Source organism: Mus musculus, chromosome 8 (assembly GCF_000001635.26).
Source record: "Mus musculus strain C57BL/6J chromosome 8, GRCm38.p6 C57BL/6J".
Lineage (NCBI taxonomy): Eukaryota > Metazoa > Chordata > Mammalia > Rodentia > Muridae > Mus > Mus musculus.
The window spans coordinates 4,182,511-4,208,730 of NC_000074.6; the positions used below are offsets into that span (position 1 = coordinate 4,182,511).

Here is a 26,220-nt window from a genome sequence, read left to right on the forward strand (position 1 = left end):
GCTCTTAACCACTGAGCCATAGCTGAGGTTATCCCCTTGGTTTTTAGTTGTTTTGGGTTTTTTTATGTTATTGTTGTTGCGGGTATTATTGTTGTTGTCTATTTAAGACAGGGCCTCTCAATGGTCTGAAATTTACCAGTTTAGCTAGGCTGATTGGTTAGTACACTCAAGGACCCTTCTGTCTTTACCTCCCCAGCATTGAGATAAAGCACACACTACCACACCAGCATTTTCACATGAGTTTTCGAGATTGAACTTGGGTCCTCATGCTTATATGGCAAATCCTTTACAGACCGAGCCATCTCCCAGCCTTCAGCCTTTGTTTTTGTCACCGGACAGGCAAAAATCAAGCGGTCAGTGTCTTCAAAAGTCCCCAGAAGGCTAGGCAGATGGCCCCAGGAAAAGTAGTAAAGAAGGCTTGGCATGTGAATATTGGAACCAGGATGCCCCCTCTGAACCTCAGCCCACCCCCACCCCCATGCATTCCCTAGGGTACCAATTCCTGGCACTTTGATGTGGCCTTGGCTTTCCAGGCCAAGGAGACATTACTGCTCCAGCCTTTGACAGCACCAGACAACAATAGAGAATAACTGCTTGGTCTGTGCCAGTAACATACTGTTCTTGAGACAGGGCAAGTCAAATGCTACCATGAGGCACCCAGGGCAAGCCACAGCAGAGGACAGAACACTGTCCAAAAGAGGTGACCAGAACAGGGGTTTCTGTGCCCCCCTGAAGTTTCACATTAGATCCTTAGGCCCTCCAGTGACAGGAAACCTCTGGCACAGGCCTTGCTGCTGGATTTGAGCCTTGGTTGTTGGTTGTAGCACATAGAATCTATAGTACAAGTAGGGGTGGACCAGGAATGGAAAGTCTGCAATGATGGAGTATTCTCAGGGTAAGCAGACAGACTTTGCTGGCTCAGAGCTGACAGGTCAAGGTAGACATCTACCTAGTGCTAACGATATGTATCTCCCTAGACAGAGCTGTAACCTGGCATCCCCCTGGCTGATGAGCCTGCCCACCATGGCAAGCCCCACTCTGAGCCCGGACTCCTCATCTCAAGAGGCCCTGTCAGCACCCACCTGCTCCCCAACCTCTGACTCCGAGAATCTCAGCCCAGATGAGCTAGAACTACTGGCCAAGCTCGAGGAGCAGAACCGGTGAGTGGGGGAGGGAGCTGATTCCTGGCTTCCTGGGACCATTCACACTCAAAGCTAGACCTGGGCTACACAGAATAACAGCTACCACAAGATGTTTAAAGAATGGTTTCTCGCCGGGCAGTGGTGGCGCATGCCTTTTATCCCAGCACTTAGGAGGCAGAAGCAGGTGGATTTCTGTGTTCCAGGCCAGCCTGGTCTACATAGTGAGTTCCAGGACAGCCAGGGCTATACAGAGAAATCCTGTCTCGAAAAACCAAAAAAAAAAAAACAAAAAAAAACAAAAAAAAAAAAGAATGGTTTCTCTTTGATCCTCCCCATGTGGGCTGGATAAATTGATTTCTTCATTCAGAAGAGGAAATCTTCATTTCAAAAGGTCAGATAAATCTAGCTTTCCTTTACAAGGCCATTTTTTGAAGGAAGATGTTAAAGCGCCCACCTGCCCCTATCTTATAGGTGTTGGATTTTGGGGTTGGGGAGGTCTTTGAGTTTTCTACCTGTAGAATCTCCTTACTGGGAATTCTAGGCAGAACCTCTACTGCCTAACCGCACTTCCAGCCCCTCACTGTGGGATTCTAGGGAATGCTATACCACAGAGTCATGCTCTCAGCCCCTCAATGAGGTATTCGAGGCAGGGGCTCTACTAATCCAACAGATCGGGAGACACTGGCCACTAAGAAAAAAGGAATTACTTACCATTCCCAAAAGGAGAAGAGGCAGACCTGTCAGTCAAGAGGCAGACAAGAGCCTGGGGGAAAAACACTGGCAAGAACCTTTATATTGGTTCCCATGGGCAGCAGTGGATGAAACAGGGCAAGCAAGCATTCAAGTCACTGACTTGAAGCATTTCAGTCTGGCCCCAGATGCTGGGTACTCAGCCCTGAGGTGATATGAGCAGATGGATAGTGAGCATCAAGCAAAAGCTTGATGGAGGAAGTGGTCAGGGTGTGGGCTCTGGATTGGTTTATTTGTATATGGGAAAGTTCACTCACAGGCAGACAGCCCATTCCTATCTTTAATAACTGCCTAGCCCTAGGAAGAGCCATCCCAGGCCCTCCATCTCTCCAGAGTATATAAAGCTGTCAAAAGTATCTGAAAGCATCTCAGCATGTAGAAGGCTACAGCAGGAGGATAAAGAGGGTGAGGCCAGCCTGAGCTTTGTAGCAAGATCCTGTTTTAGAATAAAGTTATCAGTGGTAGAACACTCACCAAGAATGTTCCGGTCCCTAAATTCAATCCCCATTTCAAAAAACAATTAAAGGGAAGGATGCTGGAAAGATGTCTTAGTGGTTAAAAGCTAATTGCTCTTCCAGAAGACCTGGATTCAACTCCCAGTACTCACACACTCCCAGTACTCACACGGTGTCTCATGGCCATTCGTAACTCCAGTGCCAGCGGATTTGATGCCCTGTTCTGTCTTTGGGGCACCAGGCACATACTGGTACTCAGACATTAATACAGACAAAACAATTAGAATACAAACAAAATAAAATATTCAAAAATATAAATGCCAGGCAACGGTGGTATATGTCTTTAATCTCAGCTCTTAGGAAGCAGAGGCAGGCAGATCTCTGAGTTTGAAGCTAGCCTGGTCTACAGAGTGAGTTCCAGGACAGCCAGGGCTACATAGTGAGATGCTGTCTAAAACAAAAACAAGGGCTGGTGAGATGGCTCAGTGGGTAAGAGCACCCGACTGCTCTTCCGAAGGTCCAGAGTTCAAATCCCAGCAACCACATGGTGGCTCACAACCATCCCTAATGAAATCTGATGCTCTCTTCTGGAGTGTCTGAAGACAGCTACAGTGTACTTACATATAATCAATAAATAAATCTTTAAAAAAAAAAAAAACAAACAAACCCCCTCCAAAAAACAATAACAACATAAAACACAAGTCAAGTAATTCCAGCAACAGAGAGGTAGGGGCAGGCAGATCCGCAAGACTCACTGACCAGCCATCCTTGCTTAAATTGGAGAGATGCAAGTTCATAAGATGCCCTGTCTCAAAAATAAAATGGAGTCCTTAACAGTATCAAAGGTTGATCACTAGTCTCCACATGCATGTACAAACACATACATATGCAAACAAAAAAAGAGAAGGAAAAATGGAAGGAAGAAGAGAGGAGGGAGGAAGATAAAGGACATGGTTAATATGACCCCACAGTGTCCTTGGTACTCTATACGTGCCCTCAGCTAGAACTTGCATTCTGAGCCCCTCTCTATAGACCATCCCTAAATGTGTTTTGCAGAGTTGGTCTGAGAATGAGCTGGTACACTCACTACTCTTCTTGCCTAGGCTCCTGGAAGCCGACTCCAAGTCCATGCGCTCCATGAATGGCTCCCGGAGGAACAGTGGCTCCTCACTGGTATCCAGCTCCTCAGCCTCCTCCAACCTGAGCCACCTGGAGGAGGACACGTGGATTCTCTGGGGCCGAATTGCCAACGAGTGGGAGGAGTGGCGGCGCAGGAAGGAAAAACTACTCAAGGTGACCTGAGGCAGATGTGGGATGGCCATGAATCTGGCCAGCCTGGTCATTCATCCACCAGCCAGGGCCAGGTAGCCCACTCTAGGCAGAAGGGCCAAAGTGAAAAAGTACAGATAGGACATGGGAATGGAGGGCAGCGGGATGAGAAGTCCTTGTGCCTGTTTGCTTTGTGCTCTGATGTAATGGTGTGTATACCTATGACCCCTATAATCAGGACATGAGGCAAGATAAGGGCCAGTTTGGACTGCATAGTGAAACTTTGTGTCAAAAAGTTTGCTTACAAAGAATGTGGGGGCTGGGAAAACACCTCCCTGTGCAGTGCTTGCCGCACAAACTTGAAGACCTAAGGTCCATCCCCAGTACCTATATATATAAAGCTGAGCATGCTGGCACATGCTTATAATCCCAGCACTATGGAGGCAGAGACAGACAGTTCCCTGGAGCACCTAGCCAGTCAGCTTAGCCCTGTGGGTAAGCCACAGCCTAGTAAAGAGACCCTGCCTCAAAATATAAGTGGATAGGCCAGCAAGATAGCTCAGCAAATAAAGGTACTTGCTGTAAAGACTAACAACCTGACTTTTGTCCTCAGGTCCCACATAGTAGGAGAGATTCAACTCTTTCAAATGCAGGTGCAAGTTATCATCTGGTACATACATACATACACACACACACACACACGCACACCTACACACACGATAAATAATTTAACTGCAATTTAAAATATAACAGCAAAACAAAAACAAGCAACAACAAAATCCAAGGTGGAAACATCTGAGGAATAACAACCAAGGCTGACCTCTGACCTCCTATATACACACATATCTGTGCATATATGTGCATATGTATGCATACATGGATATGCACACAAACACAGAGCATGAGAATTGGGATTATAGCTTAGTGGTAGAGGAGTCACTGCAGGATAGGGGATGCAGATGTCCTCTGTACCACGTGTAACCATGTGTACTGTGTGTTACCATGCGTAAGCCATATCTGAAATGCTGAGCTGGGTTGGCCTTGGGATGGCTGCAGTGCCTGGGGCAGACTCCAGTCCTAGCTTCCCTTCCCCCACCTCACCCTCCCCATGCAGGAGCTGATCCGGAAGGGCATCCCACACCACTTTCGGGCCATCGTCTGGCAGCTCCTGTGCAGTGCCACAGATATGCCCGTCAAAAACCAGTACTCTGAGCTCCTCAAGATGTCCTCCCCATGTGAGAAACTCATCAGGAGGGATATTGCCCGCACCTACCCAGAGCATGAATTCTTCAAAGGCCAGGACAGCCTGGGCCAGGAAGTCCTCTTCAATGTCATGAAGGTAAGGCCCTCCAGTATTGGCTCCAGCCACCTCAGCAACAATCCCCACTGGAGATGGCTCCATAGGGGCTGGTGGGAATCCTGTGTTCACCCAGCCTCCTTCCTTTCTAGGCATACTCCCTGGTTGATCGGGAGGTGGGCTACTGCCAGGGCAGTGCCTTCATTGTGGGCTTACTCCTCATGCAGGTAAGTGGCTACCCTGGGCTCCATCCCCAAGAGGTGAACATAGGAAGATCCCCTGAGTCTAGTGACCCCTAGGGCCAGAGCCTACTCAGCAGCCAGCTCACTGCACCCTCTGACAGAGGCCAGACTCAGCTCTCAATGGATGGATATGGAAGAGCTAGGCTGCCATTTATGCTGCCTAGGTCCAGATACTATACCATGCAGGACAGGAACAGGACTTAAGGAGCAGTGGGACAGCGAAGAACCACAGGTCAACAATTTAGGTGTTTATAGGGGTTTACAGAGATGTTCTTCCAGAGAAACCAGAAGGCTTACAACAGGGAGAAAGGAGATAGCTGGGTGTCAACAGGGATGTCTTAACCGGGTAGATGAGATTGGGGTGCTATCAAGGTTTAAGTACAGCTCCATTAGTGTTAGTGGCTCTTAGCAAATAACTTCAGTCACAGATCTTCCATTAATAAATAGTACTGACCATATTTATGGTTTGTTGGATGAGTCACAGTAGCCAAGTACAGTTACAATAAATGAAAATGGGACAGAAACATGCCCCTGTGTACCATGACATTGCCCAGAGCCCACTCATGGCCTTCCCCCTCTTTCTGTCACACATACACACACACACATTGCTGGTCCCTCCAGATGCCTGAGGAAGAGGCCTTCTGTGTATTCGTGCGACTGATGCAGGAGTACCGGCTACGGGAGCTCTTCAAGCCCAGCATGGCCGAGCTGGGACTCTGTATCTACCAGTTTGAATACATGCTACAGGTAAGAAGACTAGGGGTGACCATCCTGAGGTTATCTCCAGAAAGCCCCTGAACTGGAAATTCTAGGCCTGAGAAATGACCCTTGGGAGCTGAGATGTGGCTCAGTTAGGAGGATCCTTGCCCATCATGCACAAAGCCCTGGATACCATCCCTAGACCTTCATAAACTGGCATGGTAGTACACATCTGTCATCCTACAACTTATGAGGTAGATGTAGAAGGGTCAGAAATTCAAGGTCAGTCTCAGCTACATAGGAAGCCTGAGTTACAGCCTGAGTTACATGAAACCCTCTCTGGAAAGTAGTGGTATAACATGCCTGGAGCCTGGCAAGGTGGTACACATTCATGATCACAGTGCATGAGACAGGAAGATAACAAGTTCAAGGCCACCCTAGGGCTACTTAGTAAGGCCTGTTTCAATATCTAAGAGCTGGGGGGCAGGGAGGTTACAGTATAGGTCAGTGGTAGAGGGCTTACATGGCACATAAGAGTCCTGGGTTCAATGTGAAGTTCTGTGGAGAAGGAAGAGTAGGAAGTGAGAGGAAATGGAAGGAGAAAGGAGGAAGAGCAGAAGAGAGAGAAGGAAGAAAGGAGTGAGAGGGGGCAAAGGGAAGGAGAAAGGGAGAGAGGAAGGATAGGGGGAGTCCTAGAAAGGGCCCATTCCTGTCCTTTCCTGTGAGATGAAAGCACACAACTTTGGAGCATGCTGGGAGGGACAAGGCTAGCCAGGACAGGGGCCTCTCGGCTCCCAAGGGGGCTCCCAGAGCCACTAAGGCAGAAAGGTAGGAGGAGGGCTGGCTCCAAGTGCTAAGGGTGTGGTGGGAGGAGGAGACAGTGTTGTCTGCCTGCCTCTGCTGATTACCGGGGAGCTACAGACAGAGCCATTTATAATAGCAACCCCCACAGGGCTCACTCCTGGCTGGCAGGCAGAACATAAGTGTTTATGCTGTGTGTGTGTGTGTGTGTGTGTGTGTGTGTGTGTGTGTGTGTGTGTAGGTGTGTAGGTACACACACATGCAAGCATACCATTCGTGTACTCTTGTACACATTCTTATACTCTCTGGCCAGCTTCAGAAGCCCATGGCAAGAGAACTGTGCCAGCAGTGAGTGGTCAGTGAAGGCTCCTCTTTCAGGCTCTGAGGACAGGGAGGCAGAGCTCCACACAGGCTGGAAGTTGAACAAACAGGAGGTCCAGGCACCTACAAAAATGAAGGCAGGGGGTTGGGGTAGTGTGCTTGCCTAGTATTTGTGAGGTCCTGGTTTGATCCCCAATATCCTTCCCTACCCTCAAAAAAAAAAAGAAAGAAAGAAAGAAAGAAAGAAAGAAAGAAAGAAAGAAAGAAAGAAAGGAAGGAAGGAAGGAAGGAAGGAAGAAAGAAAGAAAGAAGGAAAGAAAGAAAGAAAGAAAGAAAGAAAGAAAGAAAGAAAGAAAGAAAGAAAGAAAGAAAGAAAGAAATTTCGCTGGGCAGGGGTGGCACACACCTTTAATCCCAGCACTTGGGGGGCAGAGGCAGATGGATTTCTGAGTTCGAGGCCAGCCTGGTCTACAAAGTGAGTTCTAGGACAGCCAGGGCTATACAGAGAAACCCTGTCTCGGGGGAAAAAAAAGAAAAGAAAAGAAAAGAAATTTCACAGCTGGACATAACGATGAGCACCTTTAACTCTGACAGGCTACAGAGTAAGACCTTATTTTAAAAGAAAGAATAGGGTGGGAACGTAGCTCAGTCATTTGAGTGCCTGCCAAGCATGAACAAAGGCCTGCTTCAATTCCCTCCTTTGGTAGTTGGCACTTTACAAGTAGAGTCAGGAGGAGGATCAGGAGTTCAAGGTCAGCTCAGCTCCATAACAAATTGAATGCTACCCTATGATATATGAGACCCTCTTCCAAAAAGTAAACTATGGTTTGAGAAGATGGCTCAGTCAGTAAAGTGCTTGCTGCACAAATGTAAGGAATTCTGTTTGAACCCTCTGCATCCATGTAAAAGCCTCATAGGCTCATAGGACGATATTCCTGCTACCCTCACACGGGGAGGCAGAGGCAGCAAGAGGGCAGAGTTAAGTAAATTCCTGGAGTTTCCGGGCCAGCCAAATCAATGAACTACAGGTTCCATGAGAGGCATTGTTTTAACAAATAGGTAAAAGACAGCTGGACATGGTAATAAACACTTTTAATCCCAGCACTTGGGAGGCAGAGGCAACCAGATCACTGTGAGTTCATAAGCCAGCCTGATCTCCATAGCAAGTTCCAAGCCATCCAGTGCCACATAGTGAGATGCTGCCTCATAAAGAAAGGTTGAGATTGAAGGAGACAGCAGCATCAACCTCCGCACAGCCCCCTTACATATATGCATTCACATATGAACACATACAAACCTCCTACACATACTTACAGATAAAAAATAATTTGATCCCTAGCATCTGCCCCCCTCAAAGTTAAGAAGGAATTACAATGCCAAGCCAGAAGACCGAAGACTTTCACAGGCTATGATTTACACACCCAAGCAGATGTGTAACCAAAAGCATAGAGATGCTGGCTAAAGGGGAAACCCAGAGTTCTGATGCTGCCTTCTCCAGCCTCACCTTCCCCAGTGGTCTGCTGCTATCTAATAGCCTGAAGCTGAGGTCATCGCATTTTGACATGTATTTTCCCAGGCCCTGCTTGTAGCCCCATGGCACTCAAAGTTCCAGTATGCCTCAGCTTATCCCCAAACACAGTAGCTAAAAGAGGACCTAGGAGGGACCTTGGCTGCCCAGGGTAGGTCAGCAAATACTCCTTGGAGGTGAGGGGCACTGAGGCCCAATGCTTCCCTCTCCATCCCCACACAGGAGCAGCTTCCGGACCTGAATACCCACTTCCGCTCACAGAGCTTCCACACGTCCATGTATGCATCGTCCTGGTTCCTTACGCTTTTCCTTACCACCTTCCCCCTGCCTGTTGCCACCCGGGTCTTTGATATCTTTATGTATGAGGTGAGTGCCCCACAGGACACCCTTGCCCATTCCACTCTGCACGTGGAGAGAATCACATCCCAAAAGGAGTCCTAGCTAACAGGACAAAGGAGGGGCTAGAATGCAAGGAGGGTCTGAGCCTCCTGGTGGGAGACAGGAAGCTCATTGGTGAGGGATTATTAATGGGAGGACAGCAAGCTCATGGGACTATGGTTGCTTTTGCAGGGACTGGAGATTGTGTTCCGAGTAGGCCTTGCCCTGCTGCAAGTGAACCAGACAGAGTTGATGCAACTGGACATGGAGGGCATGTCCCAGGTGGGTCAGGATGGCTGGGAAGATGAAACTGTCTCTCCTGGAGGTGACAGGCACTGGAAATCCCATGGCTAGTTGGTAGAGTGCTTGCCTAGCATGCACAAAGCCCTGGGTTCCATTTTACAGCATTATATAAGCAGGCATAATGATGTATGTCTTTAGTCCCAACACTCAGGAGGTGAAGGCAGGTGAATCAGAAGTTTAAGGCTAACCTGAGCTATACAAGATTCTAAGCAATAGGTCTAGCAGTGATGGTGCATACCTTTAATTCCAGCACCTGAGAAGCAAAGGTACGCAGATCTCTGAGTTTGTTTCAGTCTTGAAAAAAAGCAAACCAAAACAAAAAACAAACAAAGATTCTAAGTGACAAGGGAGGGGCTGGCTTCCCAATAGAAGTCACTCCTGAGCATCTGGGATCCTTTCTTCCGTCCCTTGAGGCCCCTGAGGAACCCCAGGCTCTGTCAGATACAACCCAGAGCCAGCAACCTAGTACTGGGGAGAAGAGAAGGCCAACACTCAACTGATTTGGGGAAGTCCTACTCACTCTTTCCTACCCACTTGTTGCAGGTCCCCAAAGCTTGCCTGCAAAGTAAACCCTGAGAGTAAACATTTGGGAGGTTTTCAGTATGTTTTCATCCCAGCTCTCAGCCTGGGGGACACGGGAAGGAGCCAGGCATCTTGAGGTAGCCTCATACCCTGCTCCTCCCTGCCTGCGCCTTCTCCTGGCACAGTCTGCTAGATCCAAAGCCAGCTTTCCCCTCACCATGGTTTCCCCATCACACAGGCCCCTATTCCCTCCCAGCATCCTCCAGCTGGTGCTTCAGAAAAGAATGCACAAAGACCACAGTTGTGTTTGCGAACACGGCCATACATTGTCCAAGACTGCCTGACTGGAGCAGCTGGGCAGAGGAATAGGACCTGTGTCCACTGAGCTTGTCTACCCACTTCCTACGGAGGGTTCCCCCATGCTCAGACCCCATTCACCCAGCCCTGCCTTCAGGAGGTCCTCTGGCCAGATTGTCTTAATTTTATTTATTATTAGTGTTAATGTGGGGGTGGGAAGAGGGAGAGAGGAGGAGGGCTCATGGCACACAGTATCTCACAATTCAATTCTCTACTTCCACTCTCTTATTCTTTCCACTGTTGGTTCCAGGGATGGGACTCAGGTCAGGCTTTGCAGGCCAAGCTGATCCCCACTCTCAGCCTCAGCCCCAGTTTTCTCACGCTTCCCCCAAAAGCCTGCTGGGAAGGCAGGCCTCCCTTCTAGTCTAGCTGTTCTCTCTCCTGCAGTCAATTCATTTGCACAACAAATGTTGGCTGAATAACCAAAAACAAACAGCCTGAGTGCTGAGACAAAGAGAAGCCTCAGGCAAATCAGAATACAGTTAGAGCTCTGGCAGACCTGGTGGTCAGGGCCCAAGTGACCATGACTCCCTGTGTCTCCACAGTACTTCCAGAGAGTCATCCCCCACCAGTTTGACAGCTGCCCAGACAAGCTGGTCCTCAAGGCTTATCAGGTCAAGTACAACCCTAAAAAGATGAAGAGGTCAGTGCCCGGGCGTGGAGAACTCAAATGGGAAGCCCACCTCAACCCCAGGGAGACGGGACTTTGACCGTGTGCCCCGTCCTCACAGGCTGGAGAAGGAGTACGCAGCTATGAAGAGTAAAGAGATGGAGGAGCAGATCGAGATCAAAGTGAGTGCCTGAGGCGTGGGGGAGGGGCAGAGATGGGCTCCCCTGAGGCTTTCCCTTACAAATCCAGAGCTGGCCGCTAGAGGGCGGGCCTATCTAGCGCACGGGTAGAACAGGCTGGCCTGGGCAGACAATCTCTGGCTTCGGATGACCCTCGCTCACTTGACCTTTCCTTCACCTGCCAGCCCCGCGTGGGAGCGCATTCCCCAGTTGGCATGTCCTCAAAGCTGGCCACACAACAGTAAACAAGACAGTCAAAGATCCTTGCCTTCATGTCCCCGAAGCACCCCAAGTCATGGGGCGACCTCCAATAAATCACTGAAATAGTGTGGATTCCACAGAGTGCTCCGGATGTAGTCATACAAGAAAGAGACAGTCGCGCCTGGGAAGACACTCTAGGTCCTCTAAGTCCAAGAGTCCAGTGTAAAGGGCCTAGGATAGAAGTATGTACCTGGTGGGCAGGAGGACACCCCGAAGGCTGGGGGCACAGAGGAGCCTCCCGGAAGGTTGAGAGCTAAGGAGTAGGGTTCAGGCAAGCCAGATGGATATGTAGGCTAAGGATATGTAGACTACAGTATGGGCATCCACTGAGAGCTCTGGTTGTGCTGGTAGCCAGCTTGCCAGCCCATCAAAGTCAGTGCCTTGAGTGCACAAAACGTCTGAAACTAAACTTACCTCTCAATAGCCTCTTCACCTCTCTTCATGTGATTTTAGCTGTTCACCCAACAACATCGATTGAAACAAAGATGAGACCTGGTCTTAAGTGACAAGGACCTGGCTTTCCAGATAAAGGCACTCTTGAGCATCTAGAGTCCTTCAATATCTTTCCAAGCAGACCCAGGTACTTCCAGGTACAACCCAGGGCCAGGATGAAGAAGAGAGGAGAAAGAAAAGCTCATACCCACCTACTTCAGCCAGCCAGCCAGCTATACATTCCCAAAGTCCGCTGGCCAAGAATAAGGGCCCTGCCACACGAAATGGAGGACAGGCAGGGTTACAAACCTACACATTAGCCTGGTTTTGTCCTCTCCAGTTGATGAGTCAAAGTGGTTAGCACTGGTGTCCCACAGAGGACCAGCTGTGTGACCCGGGCAGGTGAATTCACCTCTCTGAGCCTTGGAGCTTTGCTGTGCTGGTCCTATTACTGCCAACCTCATGCTCATTGTTCCTACCTCCTGTAGGAAGTCAGGGGCAGGGGTATGTGCCTGAAGGCTGAAGCACTTGGCCCTGCTTGAAGTTCCCAGAAAGTTTTCTATCCTGGGTTTGTGAGCCATCTCACAAGGAAGGTAGCTTGAGGGTTGCACTAGACCAAATGTGGTCCTTGCTGTGTGCAGATGAGCAGCCTGCTCTCATCTGGTGACTGTGGGGACCCAGGAATAGAAAAGAATGTCACAGACCTTGAGACCACAGGCCAGATTAAAAATTTCTCCAGAGAAGAGATTTCCCCAGAGTGTTCGAAGAGTCAGACAGATGTCTCCTCATAGGGCATCTTACAAGTGTCCTGCAGTTTGGTCTTTTACTTTTAGACTGTTTCAAAACATCCTGGTTTGATGCTGGGAGGTCACAGTGATGCACGACTTTAATCCCAGCACTCGGAGGCAGAAGCAGTTGAATCTCTAGTTTTGAGGTCACCCTGGTCTACAGAACAAGTTCTGGGACAGCCAGGGCTACACAGAGAAACCCTGTCTCAAAAAATAAATAAATAAATAAAACAAACAAACAAACAAACAAAAACCAATCCCTTATTTGTTTGCATCAGGAAAGGCAAGATGACAGGTGCATAGACAACTGCCTTTGAGAGAAGTGTTTGTTGAGGCTGAGGCAGTAGCTTAGTGGTGAGCATTTGCCCAGCATGCACAAGGCCATGGGCTCCACCCTCCGTATAGAACAATAGAAAAAAAGGAAAGAAGGGGCAAAGGATATGGCTCAGTGGGTGAAGTATTTGCTGTGCAAGCATAAGGGCCTGAGTTCCCTAGAACACACATAAAGAGCAGTAGTGCGCTTTTCATCCCATCCACAGAGACAGGCTGATAGATCCCTGGGGGTCACTGGCAAGCCAGCCTAGCCAAATTGGCAAATTCCAGGTTAAAAAAGGAGGGGTAAGGGTGAGGAGATGCCTCTGTAAAGTGCTTGTGTCTCAATCATGGAAACTTAAGTTCGGAGCTCCCAAAACCCAACAGTAAAAGCCCAGCACAAGTAGTGTGCATTTATGACCCTAGCACTTGGGACTGGGAGAGGTAGCAGGCAGATCCCTGGAACTCATTAGCCAGCCAGCCTAGCTCAGTCCATACACAACAGGCCTGAGCTTCAGCCTTATCAAGAAACTGCATTTCAGAAACTAACATGGAACAGGGGTAGTGGCACCTGCCTTAATCCCAGCTGTGAGGTGGTCGAGGCAGGCAGATTTCTGTTCAAAGCCACCCTTGACTACAAGTTCCAGCCAATCATGGCTACATAATGAGATTCTGTCTCAACATAAACCAACAAACCTAGGCATTGTGGCACAAGTCGGTCATCCTAGGGCTGGGAGGTGGACTTTGGAGGATCAGGAGTACATGGTCTCCCTCAGCTATATGGCAAATTAGAGGTCAACCTGGGCTACCAAATGAGACCCTGTCTAAAGAACAGAACAGAACAGGAGGGAGCCAGGCATAGTGGCACACACCTTTAATCCCAACTCATGGTAGGCAAAGGCAGGCCAATTTCTGTGAGTTCCAGGCCAACCAGGGCTCAAAGTGAGACACTGTCTCAAAATATAAATAACAAATAATTTTGAAGTTACTAAGTATTTTAAAATAAATAAAGGCTGACCTCTGGCCTCCATGTGTGTGTGTGCACTGGAGCATGAGCTTATACACACATGCCTGCATATATACACACAAATAAACACACACAGGTGTATACAAAAGAGAGGGAAGAAAAGGGTGCTGACTCTTCTGTTTCAAGAGGAAAATGCAGGTCATGGTCATGTCAGTCAGAGAGCAGAGAGGGGCATGGTCCAGAACGTTTGACATGGTTTCTACAGAAAGAATTAAATCAGTGCAGGTGTATGTGAGCAGGCTCAGGACCCAGGCATGATGGGCTAGTAGAACAGGCAATGTGAGTGATATCCTCTGCTCTGGCTTCAAGGAGATTCTCCATGGTGTCTGTATCAGCCCTGGGCCTTTAGAATGAAAGTGCCGTTCAGTTAGTAAACCTCAGATAAAGGAAAGGTGAAGGGTTCTGGAGTTGTTGATTTTGTACTGATAAGACAGCAACACACCTGTTGTCTATGAGTTAGCTAGTTCTGGGAAGGACCATCTCTCCTAAGCTAGCAAGGCCTCAGGTTGCTAAAGCATCATAAAATACAGGAACTTTCAGAGTCAGCAAGCTGGCTCAGTGAGTGAAGGTACTCGCCATCAGCCTGATGACTTAAGCTTGATCCCTAGGATGATCCCTAGTGATAGAAAGACAGGACTGACGTCTGCATGTCCTCCACAGGTGGATCATGGTGCGCATGCTCATGAGCACACACAAACATAAAAAACATACTTACATACAAACATTTTATTTGTTTGTTTGTTTGTTTGTTTGAGAATGTTAGGGTGTGTTGTTTTGTTTTAGACAGACTTCCTAAACAGCCCTGGCTAGTCTGGAACTTACTATATAAACTAGCCTGGCTTTGAATTTGACTCTCTCTTCTTTCCTCTGACTCCCCATTGCTGGGATAACAGGCACGTGCTAACATGCCCCTCCTCATTTACATATTTTTTATTGTTTGGTTCTTTGATTTTTAACCTTAGCCAAAAATGCTGGGAAGCAACACGTTTGTTTGTTTGCTGTGACAAGGTCTCTCTGTATAATATAAGCTGTCCTCAAATCTGCAGTCCTCCTACCTCAGCCTCCTAATTACTGTAATTAAATTACAGGCATGTGCCACCATCCTCATCTAAGAAAACAAATTTTTGAAACAAAGTCTTATATTGACCAGATATTTAACCTGAAACCTACTTTGTAGCCAAGAGTGACCTTGAACTCCTGATCCTCTGACCTGTGAATATCGAGAGCGAGGCATTTGCCATCATACCCAGTTTATGTGATACTGAGGATTGTAACCAGGGCTGAAAGCATGCTAGGCAAGCACTCTATGAACTAAGCTACACCCCCCAGACCACTACCCTCAATCTTTTGTAAACCATGACCAGTGTATACCCCCACATACCCCTCATTCACTCTGCCTCCATTTTTTCCATTTGGGATAAGCAGGAAAGATAGGACTCATTAGCTAGGCCCAAGTTCCTCTGTGAGTGGTGGTGCTGGATGGGTTCAGATTGGATAGAGCCATCTAGGGGTTACAGTCCAGGGTCAAGAGACCTAGTACTCCTCATCCTTAAACAGTTTTGATCCAACTAGGAAGCTCAGCTGAGGGCCGCTCCTCTTTGACTCTGTTTCCTTACACATGATGTGAGTCAATGACCTGATGATCCACGGTTTGCTCCAGTTGCTTTCTATCACCGCATCCCCAAGAAGCAACCCAGGAGCTGGGTAACCCATAGGACGTGTTCTTGTCTCACGTCTGCTGCTGTGGTAGAATACTGACAAGCTGAGGAAGGCTGGAGATAGCCTAGCAATTAAAAGCTCTGTCTGCTCTTCCAGAGGACCTGTGTTCATAACTGTTGTTCACAGCTGTCTCAGATCATCTCAGGCCCTCTTTTGGCCTCTGGAGTCACTCCAATCACATAAAATTAAAATAAATGTTTTTTTTAAAAGTTTTTTTAAACTTAAGACAAGAAATTATTTACTTATTGTAGCTAACAATTCCAGATTACAGTTCACTGCTACCAGGGAAGTCCGAGCAGAAAGAGCTTGAGATCACTGGCCGCATCACATCCAGTCAGAAAGAAAGAGATGCTTCCATGTTGGAGCACTCCCTTGTTTGTGCTCAGTTCTATTTATCAACTCATGCAGTTTAGAATTCCCTGCCTTGGAAATGCTGGGCTGTCTTCTCTCACATCAATTAAGCCAATCAAAAAGAAAAAAGAAAAAAAAGTTCCCCCAGCGTTCCTGAAGCAGAGGTAGGTGGATATCTGTGAGTTCAAGTCTAGCCTGGTCTAGGAAGGAAGGAAGGAAGGAAGGAAGGAAGGAAGGAAGGAAGGAAGGAAGGAAGGAGAGAGAGAGAGAGAGAAAAAGAAAATCCGTATAGACAAGTCTATGAGCCAACCCAATGTAGACAATCCTTCATTAAGATTCTCTTCCTAGACTCTAGATTGTGTCAAGTTGACAACTAAAACCAACCCTCACAGCCTTGTAGGCCTTTTGGTCATCTACAACTACAAACAATTTCTTCATAACCAAGAACCCTGAGAAGGCTACGTACAGCACCTTTGCATATGTCATCAGAGGGTCCTGAGGGAAATCAAAACCACAGATACTTACCCCGATTTCCTCATCACAGAGCAGAAGACAGAGCCAAACATGGGGTGGCATACCTCTGCAGTCCCTACTCAGGAGGCAATAGGATCAAAGTTCAAAGCTGCCTATACTACATAACAAGACTATAGGGAGAAGGAAAATAAAAATAAAGGCAGTGTGTCTGGAAGCTTAGAAATGTGGTAGAGATGTTGCCTAGTGTGAAGAAAGTCCTGGGCTGCATCCACCCCTGGCATCACACTGCATAATCACAGCCTCATGGCACACACCTGCCATCTCAGTTCTCAGGACATAAGGACAGCAACATCACAGAGTGAAAGGCATCCTTGGCTGCACAGCAAGTTCTAAGCCAGTCTGGGATGCATGAAATCCTGTCTCAGAGAGACTGTGATGAAAGCAAAGGCCACCTACATGTTCAACACAAGAGACCTGAATTCTGAGATGGGGGCTGTTCCAGAGAGTCTTAGTGGCTGCTGGAAGCAAAGGAAAAGGGGGTCAGGACCCCCTTGAGACACAGGGGAAAGACTAGGCAGAAACAGACTTCTGAGGGTAGTATAGATGCTGACTGCTCCTTATACCTGCTTACACACGCGAATGCATACACACAGGCACACATGCACACGCCACAGGGAGCGGGAGCTGAAGGGTTTTTTTTATTTTTATACTTTTAGACAGGGTGTCTTTGTGTATCTCTGGCTGTCCTGGGTCTTGCTTTGTAGACCAGGCTGGTCTCAGACTCACAGAGATCCCCCTGCCTCTGCCTCCTGAGTGCTGGAATTAAAGGCATTCAACAACACACCCAGCTCAGGTTTTCTTGTGGGTTGTTTGTTTGTTTGTTTGTTTTTAATAATTTTGAGCCAGGCAGTGGTGGTACAAGCCTTTAATCCTAGGACTCAGGAGGCAGAGGATTTTGTATAGCTTTTGCTACCCCACCTAAGCTCTGGCACCAGAGAATATTGAATCTGTGGATGAAAAACACAGACACACACTCATTGCTCAATTTCAACTTGACTTATCGGCTCAATTGCTGGGCATTATTAATCTCCCGAGGCTAGTATGCCCTCCCCAGTGCTCTTAGCTCAGCATCCTCAATCTAACCTCAACCTTAGCTGTTCAGTTTTTTTAGACCCCGCTCAACATCTCACCCTCCCACCTGGAGAGAGCAACCACAGGCCATTCCTCCCAAGATCTCACATGGCTGCTTGGTTTGTTTTTTGGTTTTTTTTTGTTTTTGGTTTTTGGTTTTTGTTTTTTTCTCTCCAAAGCAGGGCAAACTCCTGCGTCTGCCAGCTTGCCTGCTTCCCCAGAAGTCCTGACTATCCTTCCGCCCAGCATTGCCCCATGGCATCTTTACTGATAGATCAAGAACCAATTGGTGAACAGGAAATTAGCATCAGAACCACCCCTACAGCAGAGGCAGGATGACCTCTGAGTTTAAGGCCACCCTGATCTACAGAGTGAGTTCCAGGACAGCCAGGGCTTTACAGAGAAACCCCGTAATTCAAATGAAAATAAAAGCATTTTGAGACAGAATCTCATATAGACCAGGCTGACCTCCAGTCCAATAGCTAAGGATGACCTTGAATTTATGATCCTCCTGCCTCTGCCTCCCAAGTACTAGGATTACAGGCATGTGCCCCAAGCCAGGTTTTTGCAAAGTAAGGGCTTTTTATGTGTGCTACAAAAGCACTCTACCAACTGAACAATATTCCTAGCACCAAAACAGTTTCATTTTAACTTTTAAAATGTGTTTTATTTTGTGTATGCGGGTGAGTGTGGAATGACATGCATATGGAATGTCAGAGGACAACTGGTAGGAGTTAGTTCTCTTCTACCACATGAATCCTGGGCATCTAAGGTAGGAAGTCAAGCTTGGCAGCAGGCACCTTTATCCAGTGAGCCATCTTATAGGGCCTCGGTATTTTTAATAAACCATTTAGACAGTCATGTGCCTCATTTTCTGAAATTTCTGGCCCAGAACATAAGCACCCTCTGAGGACCTTCCTTGACCTCTGTGGTTGGTCAGTGGAGATTAAGGGCCTAAAGTGCTTGTGGGGGAGGGGGGCTCTGAAGTGCTCTTCTTCTTCCTCTGTAGAGGCTTCGAACAGAGAACCGGCTGCTCAAACAGCGGATTGAGACCCTAGAGAAGGTAAGGAGTGTGGGTACCAGCTGTTGGGTTCCAAATCCAAAACACTGGCAGCTATTAAGGCTGAGGGCATTGCTCTGTCCCGATCTAGCCGAGTTAAGGAGCATAGGCAGGGCAGGCATAGTGGTGGTACTCTTGTAATATCAGCATATAGGAAGAGGAGACAGGAGGATTAAGAATTCAAGGCCAGCTAATCTCAGCCACATGAGACCCCGTCTCAAAAAAATATCTGAGTGGCCTTTCCCTCAGCCTCCCCTAACTCCACGGAGATCTGAGCTGCCCTGTTGTTAGGGGTTCTCAGAAGACATCATCCCACTCTGGATCTCAACTCAGCCCTAGGGTTACAGCTAAATTACAACTCAGTGGATGGCAATCACAAACTGCATGGGTGGGAGAGCAAGCTCCATCACTGGGCCACAAGCAATCCCAACCTGTAATTTGTAAGTTTCATCCTAGGAAGGAAGGAAGACAGACGGGGAGGGGGGGGGGGGCTCATCCCTTGAGGTAGAGAGGCATGGACTAGGTTATGGATGGGGTGGTTTGGGTAACTTAGCATGACTCTGGGCCCTACCTCCTGTTCCTTAGTGTTCCTCATTTGACTATTTGCTGACCACAAGGAAGCAGTAGGTCATGGACAGGATGTTATTACCACACCAAAACCTCAATTCTTGTTTTCTCTCAAGATTAAAATGCATCCCCTGTCCCAGCCCTCTCTGGGATCTCCTCCTCACACACAGTGAAGAGACATTCCTGCTGCTGAGTTTTCTCAGCCTCGTGCACCCCAGCCTCCCCACTCACATGAACCCCCCTCCAGGACAGAGTTGGTTCTGGCTTTGGTCTTTCTCTGGGCCCTCTTCCGCTGGTTCTCTGGTCTTCACTTTTCTATCCCCTGCTTCTAGAGATAGCCCACTGCGTTTAGTGACAAGTGGTTCTTGTCTGTCTCTCCCCCTCTCCTATCCCCTGCCTTCTGCTCTGCCTCCTTCCCCCGTTGCTGGGAACCCCCTTCGCCTGGTAGGAGAGCGCGGCCTTGGCTGATAGGTTAATCCAGGTACTGTAGCTTTTCCATATACCTCTGCACTCTCCAACCCAGGCCCTTCCCGCGTCCCTGCACAAGACAGCCAGTAACCACCTTTTTCCTGGCCACTGCCATTCTGGGGGCAAGAGCAACTTGCATGGAGGGGCAGCTTCCAGGAAGAACAATGCCTTGAGGGTGGGGGCATGTGAGCTGGAGACAAACACAGGATGGGAGGCCTTTGTGGGAGTGAGTTTAGAAGAAGGCTTACCCTCAGGATAGACAGCAGGTTTCCTCCACCGAGGAGCAAGGGACGCTACCCCAGTAGGACTCAGGACTTAGAGCATTCCATTTCAGGTCCTGACACATTTGTTGGCTAAGCTTACACTAATGTGCTCACACACAGGCATGTATGCATGCAGACACACACACAACTGTTCTGACTCCTCTCTGCTTCTGCTGTCACCCATCGCCATCTCTCACTTGCCTGCTTGTGCTGCTGCTTCACTCTTGGATGGCTTTTCTAGAAGCTTCTGCACAGTGCCCAGCGGCTCCGAGCCTGGAATGGGGAGCAGGGACTATCAAGCTGGGTGGGAAGGAGGATGCAGGAGGAGGGAATGCCCCGGGGAGAGTCGTAGAGGTGTATCACCTCACACAAGCCTTTTGCTTTGTACAACAATCTTTTTCTTCACTTGGGACAGAGGTAAACAATCCGGATTGGGGATGGAGCCCCAGCATGGGAGTTGGGGGCATTTGTCACTGAAGCCTGGTAGCACATCCAGACTGTCCATTACTCCCTGGATCCTTTAGGTGGCCTGTTCTTGCCTGTCTCCACCCATTCTGAGGCCTGCTTGGGCACCCCATCCCAGGCTCTGAGCACTAAAGGCCATGCCTGTCTCACTTTAACCCTCCCTCTCTCATCCTCTCTGAGCTTCCTAGAGGCCAGGCCTGGGACCAAAGCAGATGGTCATGGTATCCTTTCCACCCCATCCTCACTGTGCTCAGGGGCAGGTGACACGGGCACAGGAGGCTGAGGAGAACTATGTCATCAAACGGGAGTTGGCAGTAGTGAGACAACAGTGTAGCTCGACTGCAGAGGACCTTCAGAAAGCACAGAGTACCATTCGGCAGTTGCAAGAACAGCAGGTACCCGGCGGTTGAATGGGATTGACTGGCAGGACCACACCTTCTACAGGCCTACGTGCCACCCTTGCCTGCTAGCCCTCAGGGCTTAGATCTGTAAGGTGGGTGAGGGTGCCCCTCACAGCCAGCTCCACTCCAATCTGGCCATACTGCAGGAGCACATGCCCCACCCCAGCCCATGGTCCTGGGACTGAGTCTTGAAGACTTTCAGAAGGCACCCTGAAGTCATGGAAAGTCCCATCCCCAACATTCCCTCTGTGCAGCTTTCCCTGAAAAGAAGCCAAGCCAGTTTCACGGCCTTCTAGTGCCATGAACTTAGCATGGGTTCAACCCAGGATGCCTAACAACTGGGACCCTCTTCCAGCCCAGGCCCACTAGCTTGAAAGCTATCCACCAAGTAACCGTCACCATCAGGAACCAATGCAGTTCTTTGCCTCCAGGAAAACCCTCGCCTCACAGAGGACTTTGTGGCCCACCTGGAGACAGAACTGGAGCAGTCACGGTTACGAGAAACAGAGACTCTGGGGGCCCTTCGAGAAATGCAGGACAAAGTTCTGGACATGGAAAAGGTATGGCTGGGGAAGGAGACAAAGGTCTCGAGTCTTAGAAGATGGAGAAACCAAGCATGGCCACATGTAATCCCAGTACCATGGCGGAGATGGGATGATCTCTGGCTTGGTGGTCTTTAGCCTAGCTCCAGGTTCAGTGAGAGACCCTACCTAAAGGTCAAGTGATGGGGTAGGACACTTGACATCATCTTCTGGCCTCTTCAAGCACACACACATACAGAGAGGGGGAAGAAGGAGAGAGAGAGGAAGGGGGAGGGGGAGGGGGAGTGAGGGAGAGGGAGAAGACAATGAACAAAAAGAGGTAGCCAGGGCAGTTGCTCCACCTGCATGTCTGTCAGATCCCATAGAAGAGGAGACCTCTGTGTGCGGCTTTAGAGCCCATTGCCACCTAGGCATCGTCTCCTCCACCACCACACAGGGATCTAGGGTTATAGAAGTTGGAGCCTCACCCACAAAGCTCTCCACACCCTTGAACTGTGTGGGCTCATATACACAGCAGCACAGCCCTGCCCTGAGCACAGTGTGGCAGCTTCATACGCTGCCTGGTTGGTATCCCACTGCACTGTGCATGTCTTCCCAGGGGCTGAGGTTCCAGGATATAGGGAAGGAAAGTTGACAGGGGAAGACCCAGGCCAATTAATTCGGACTGTTTTCCTCCTCTTCTCTCCCATGAAGATACCCTCCAGAGGCAAACTAAGGACTACACTTTCCGACCTATAGCCCTAGAGGGGGGACCAGACTTCCTGGGTGCCTCTCCAGCTGCTTTGTGCATTGACTCAACTCAGGCTGAGGATGTACCTGAATTGGTAGAACGCTTCCCTAGCATACATGGAGTCCCGGAGTCCATCCCTAATGCATACATGTAATCCCAGTGCAGGTGGGACTCTCAGGAAGGGAGAACAGTCATTCAAGACCATCCTTGGCTATATCACAAGTCTAATTTCAGTCTAGTTACCTGAGATCATCTCCTAAAACCAACAAACAAGCAAGCAAACAGATCTCTCAGGGAGCTGGCACAAAGCCCTTGAAGTCGAGAACCATCCCTCCCCTAGTACCTGCTACAGCTGTGTAAGAGCTGCAAACCTTTAAGCCCCATCAACACACAACCTTCCACAGGAAGGAAATGTGCCCAGTCTAGACCCTGTCTTGCCTCCTATACCCAGACCTAAACAAGGGTCAGTAAGGGCCAGGCCTACAAGTTATATACCAAGAACCTAGTGCATGAGCACCCTACACACAGGACAGACTACAGGTTGGTTCCAGTACTGTCTGTTTCTAGAAAGAGGGGCTTCCCGGCCAGGCCTGGGGAGAGTGCAGGGTGCTTGCCACTGGTCTTCCAGCAGTTCTCAGGACTGGTCATGGGTCCTGAAAGGCTTGGATCTCGGAATTGTGAGAATGTCAGTGATATTTATTTACAGGAGGTCTCAGTTCAAAGGAGTCTCCCAAAGACAGACCTGAGACCCGTTTTGCAGATAATGAACCCTGGCTAACACATGAGGGTCTTCTTCCCCTGGGCCTAGTCTCTGTTCCCTTGGGTATGCTGTAGTCTAGGGAGTCTTCCTCCCTTCGCTCAGTTGCCAAAGCAGAGAGATCAGAGGGAAGGCCAGAGGTGTGGATCCGGCAGGTTAGGCTTGGAGATTCAGTGCTTTCCCATTTCCTCACTTACTGTCTCTCTGCAGAGAAACAGCTCACTGCCAGATGAGAACAATGTAGCCAGGCTGCAGGAGGAACTCAAGGCACTCAAGGTGCGGGAGGGCGAGGCCGTAGCCTCTGCTCGGGAGCTAAAGCTGCAGCTGCAGGAGCTCTCAGACACCTGGCAGGTGAGAGGGTGCCTCCTGCAGGGTATGCCTGAAACAGCTGGTGGACCATACTTAGGGATTCATCGCAGACCAACCCTGGCCTCTAGAACCCTTCCACCCTGCTTTCTAGGCCCATCTTTCCCGCGGTGGCCGCTGGAAGGAGTCCCCGCGGAAGTTGGTCCTGGGCGAGTTACAGGACGAGCTCATGACTGTGCGTTTGCGCGAGGCACAGGCCCTGGCCGATGGCCGCGAATGGCGGCAGCGCGTGGTGGAACTGGAGACGCAGGTAGGCCAGGCCTACACAAGGACCCCACGGTGGACTCCTAGGCCATAGCATGACCACCCTGGTCTTGCTGCTGCACCCTCTGATCCTCCTTTCCAGGACAACATTCACCGCAACCTGCTGAACCGTGTGGAGGCGGAACGCGCGGCCCTGCAGGAGAAGTTGCAGTACCTGGCAGCACAGAACAAGGGACTCCAGACTCAGCTCAGCGAAAGCCGCCGCAAGCAGGCAGAGGCTGAGTGCAAGGTGCAGCCCCTGCCCGGACCCCACGACCCTACCTGAGATCTTGCCACCTCCTTGACCCGCCCCTTGTGTACCCCCTTCCCTTCAGAGTAAGGAGGAAGTGATGGCTGTTCGACTTCGGGAGGCAGACAGCATGGCTGCAGTGGCAGAGATGAGGCAGCGCATCGCAGAGCTGGAGATCCAGGTGAGCCCCAGGAACTGGGAGGAGGGTGAACCCCGGGGCTGGCCAAGCTCTGACCGACAGTACTCCGGCCCTCCCGGCAGAGGGAGGAGGGCCGCATCCAGGGCCAGCTGAACCACTCGGATTCATCGCAGTACATCCGGGAGCTGAAGGACCAGATCGAGGAGCTCAAGACTGAGGTGAGAGCAAAGGATATCGGGCACAGGCCAAACGCTGCTGCGGGGACCCAGATAAAGCATGAAGCTAGGAGGGTGAGGGAGGAAGGCGCCTGATGGCTGGGGTTCTCTGGGTATGTCGATCTACGTCTCCAACGCGCGGGCGCCTCCACCCTCCCCCGCGCACACCAGGTGCGGTTGCTGAAAGGCCCACCGACATTCGAGGACCCGCTGGCTTTCGATGGGCTCAGCCTAACGCGGCACCTGGATGAGGATTCGCTACCATCTTCTGATGAGGAGCTGCTGGGCGTGGGTGTGGGCGTGGGCGCAGCCCTGCAGGACCCACTCTACCCTCTCTCTCCCCGGGACGCGCGCTTCTTCAGAAGCCTGGATCGGCCAGCCAAGGACAGCGAAGGTAGCTCAGACAGCGATGCAGATGAACTAGCCACTCCTTATAGCAACCAGGGCCTGGACAACTGAAGCTGGGGGCCCACTCACGGGGAGCCTGGAGGCCCGCATTGCTGGCAGGGAGAGATCAGCAGTCCGCGAGCTTGCTGCTCCACAGTACTAAGGAATTCTGTGCCTCTGTAACTCCTGCCAACTGAGGGCCAGGTGGAGGAGGCAGCACAGAGGGGCAGGGCCTACTGGCAGGCCTGCCCTGCATAGCAGTGTTTATCCGTGTTAGACCATATTGTCCAAGCCCTCCTGAGTTCAAGGGGTGCGTGGGCCAGTTACCTGGAGGGTGTTGCTCTCCTAACATGGACAAGGGCCGAAAGTGGGGAGGCCCCAGGACTTGTTAATAAGCAGGAAGCTTCCTCCTCCTAGTCAGCTTCCCTTTGGGACAAGGGAGGCCCTGCTGGGTGGGGCCCAGGAACTACAGGTCTGAGGAAGGAGGGGCAACTTGGACTGGATATTAGCACCCCAGGACAGGTTCTCTGGACACAGTGATATTGAGCAGCCAGTCCCTTGCCACTGGGGACAGATGGCCAGGCTGGACTTTTCTGCCTGGTGCAGGCATCATGGCCCCTGCAGCAGAAACCAAAGCCCCCAGCCCATCCTGTCTGCAGGACATACCACCTGGGGTGTGAGCAGTCAGGGGGAACCAGCTCAGACCTGGGAAGTCTCTCCCCACTCTCTAGGGCTATAGAAGCTGCAAAGAAGAAACCCTTTCCCTAGAGCACCCATCTTCCTCTGGGGAGTACTAATATCACACGTGTTGGCTGGCTGTAAAAGAGAGAACCCCGCTACTTGGGAGTTCTCAGCCTCGGTCCATTTATTCCTGTGGACTTATTCCACTTATTCTGGCTAGAGTTTCCCAGTCCGTTCCCTCCCCTTATCTCCTCAGAGTATTCCCATGGTCTCTGCCCAGTCAGAGTTGAGAATGGTGCCAAAGTCCATCAATGCTCCCCAGGCTCCTTTACCCTTCACCCCACCCCAACCCGCATCTTGGACCCCTGGGGGCTGACCCCTTCTCAGTGCTCCTAGAGCCTCAAGTAGAATGGTGCCCACAGCATTCCCTGGGTGCTTCCTGGGTGGGGCCTCCAGCTCCGTTTCCATTCCTGGTGGCCTGCTCTTCAAGTGTTAAAAAAGCCTGGGGGCTGGAGCAGGGTACCCCTGAGGAGGCCCTCTTGTGTGCTCCTCATGTGCCCCTCCACACTGCCCACCACCATTTTGCACACTGCCTGTTCACACTCCATGTCTCCAAGGCAGAAAAGATGGAAAATAAAGTGTATTTACACAGTCCTAAGGGATGCCGAATAGAGAGCCAAAGGGCTGGGGAATCACAGCCAGAAGTTGCCAAACCTCCATCCGTGTGTTCTAGAAGTTCAAAGATGGATCCAGTGGCTAGGTGGTGTGAGAAATGCCAAAGGGATGAAGAGAGGGCTTGAGCCTGGCCTAATCCAAAAATGCCAGCCTCAGGAAGAGCTGGGCCCAGTGGTATCTGTTGTGTGAAAACTGTAGGAGGCCACTGGGGTGTTCTGCCCTACACCTGCCTCTGTGGAGTCTCTGATGTCGTGGGAATGGGTACTGAGGGTTAGGGGAGTGAATTGCATTAATATAATGCCAAAGTAGACAACCAGAGCAGAAAAATCAAAGAAGCCTTCATGGAGGAGGCAGGTGAGAGGTTTCCCTGAAGGTAACAGCACAAAGGCCAGGTGCCAGAAAATGGTAGGATGAGGAGAGGAGGGGAGGGGAGGGGTCGGGTCGGGTCGGGTCGTTGCCTTTGGAGGAGGCAGCACGTCCAGGAAGAAGGAACAGAATTTAGGTGTATGGTGAGATGGGGAAGATGGTGTGTGACTGCTCCAATCTGGATCAGAGTTTGGGCTTTGAACTGAGGGCACTATGAAGCTCTTGGAGAAGGCTGAGGATAGAGTCCATTGAATGGGAAATGGCCTTAGGGATCAGTAGCCAGTCCAGTACATCAAA

General features: G+C 50.0%; 1 protein-coding gene across 6 annotated transcripts in view; it reads left to right on the top strand.

Moving 5' to 3' along the window:
• The window catches only part of Evi5l (ecotropic viral integration site 5 like), a 41,539-nt gene extending 15,960 nt beyond the window's left edge, over window positions 1-25,579 (top strand). The window contains exons 2-20 of one of the 6 annotated variants that reach the window (NM_001346730.2): window positions 978-1,160; window positions 3,451-3,640; window positions 4,731-4,955; window positions 5,066-5,140; window positions 5,777-5,902; window positions 8,727-8,870; window positions 9,075-9,164; window positions 10,610-10,707; window positions 10,796-10,856; window positions 18,358-18,411; window positions 19,424-19,456; window positions 20,426-20,566; window positions 21,004-21,132; window positions 22,812-22,952; window positions 23,062-23,217; window positions 23,314-23,460; window positions 23,546-23,641; window positions 23,722-23,817; window positions 23,986-25,579. In NM_001346730.2, the coding sequence (NP_001333659.2) occupies window positions 1,024-1,160; window positions 3,451-3,640; window positions 4,731-4,955; window positions 5,066-5,140; window positions 5,777-5,902; window positions 8,727-8,870; window positions 9,075-9,164; window positions 10,610-10,707; window positions 10,796-10,856; window positions 18,358-18,411; window positions 19,424-19,456; window positions 20,426-20,566; window positions 21,004-21,132; window positions 22,812-22,952; window positions 23,062-23,217; window positions 23,314-23,460; window positions 23,546-23,641; window positions 23,722-23,817; window positions 23,986-24,273 (2,427 nt within the window). In that variant the 5' untranslated portion in view covers window positions 978-1,023 and the 3' untranslated portion in view covers window positions 24,274-25,579. Of the gene's footprint in view, window positions 1-977; window positions 1,161-3,450; window positions 3,641-4,730; window positions 4,956-5,065; window positions 5,141-5,776; window positions 5,903-8,726; window positions 8,871-9,074; window positions 9,165-10,609; window positions 10,708-10,795; window positions 10,857-11,038; window positions 12,588-18,357; window positions 18,412-19,423; window positions 19,457-20,425; window positions 20,567-21,003; window positions 21,133-22,811; window positions 22,953-23,061; window positions 23,218-23,313; window positions 23,461-23,545; window positions 23,642-23,721; window positions 23,818-23,985 lie in introns of those variants that run through there. The other 5 variants (NM_001368792.1, NM_001368794.1, NM_001368791.1 and 2 more) reach the window with 5 other exon arrangements.
• The last annotated feature ends 641 nt before the right edge of the window (window positions 25,580-26,220 follow it).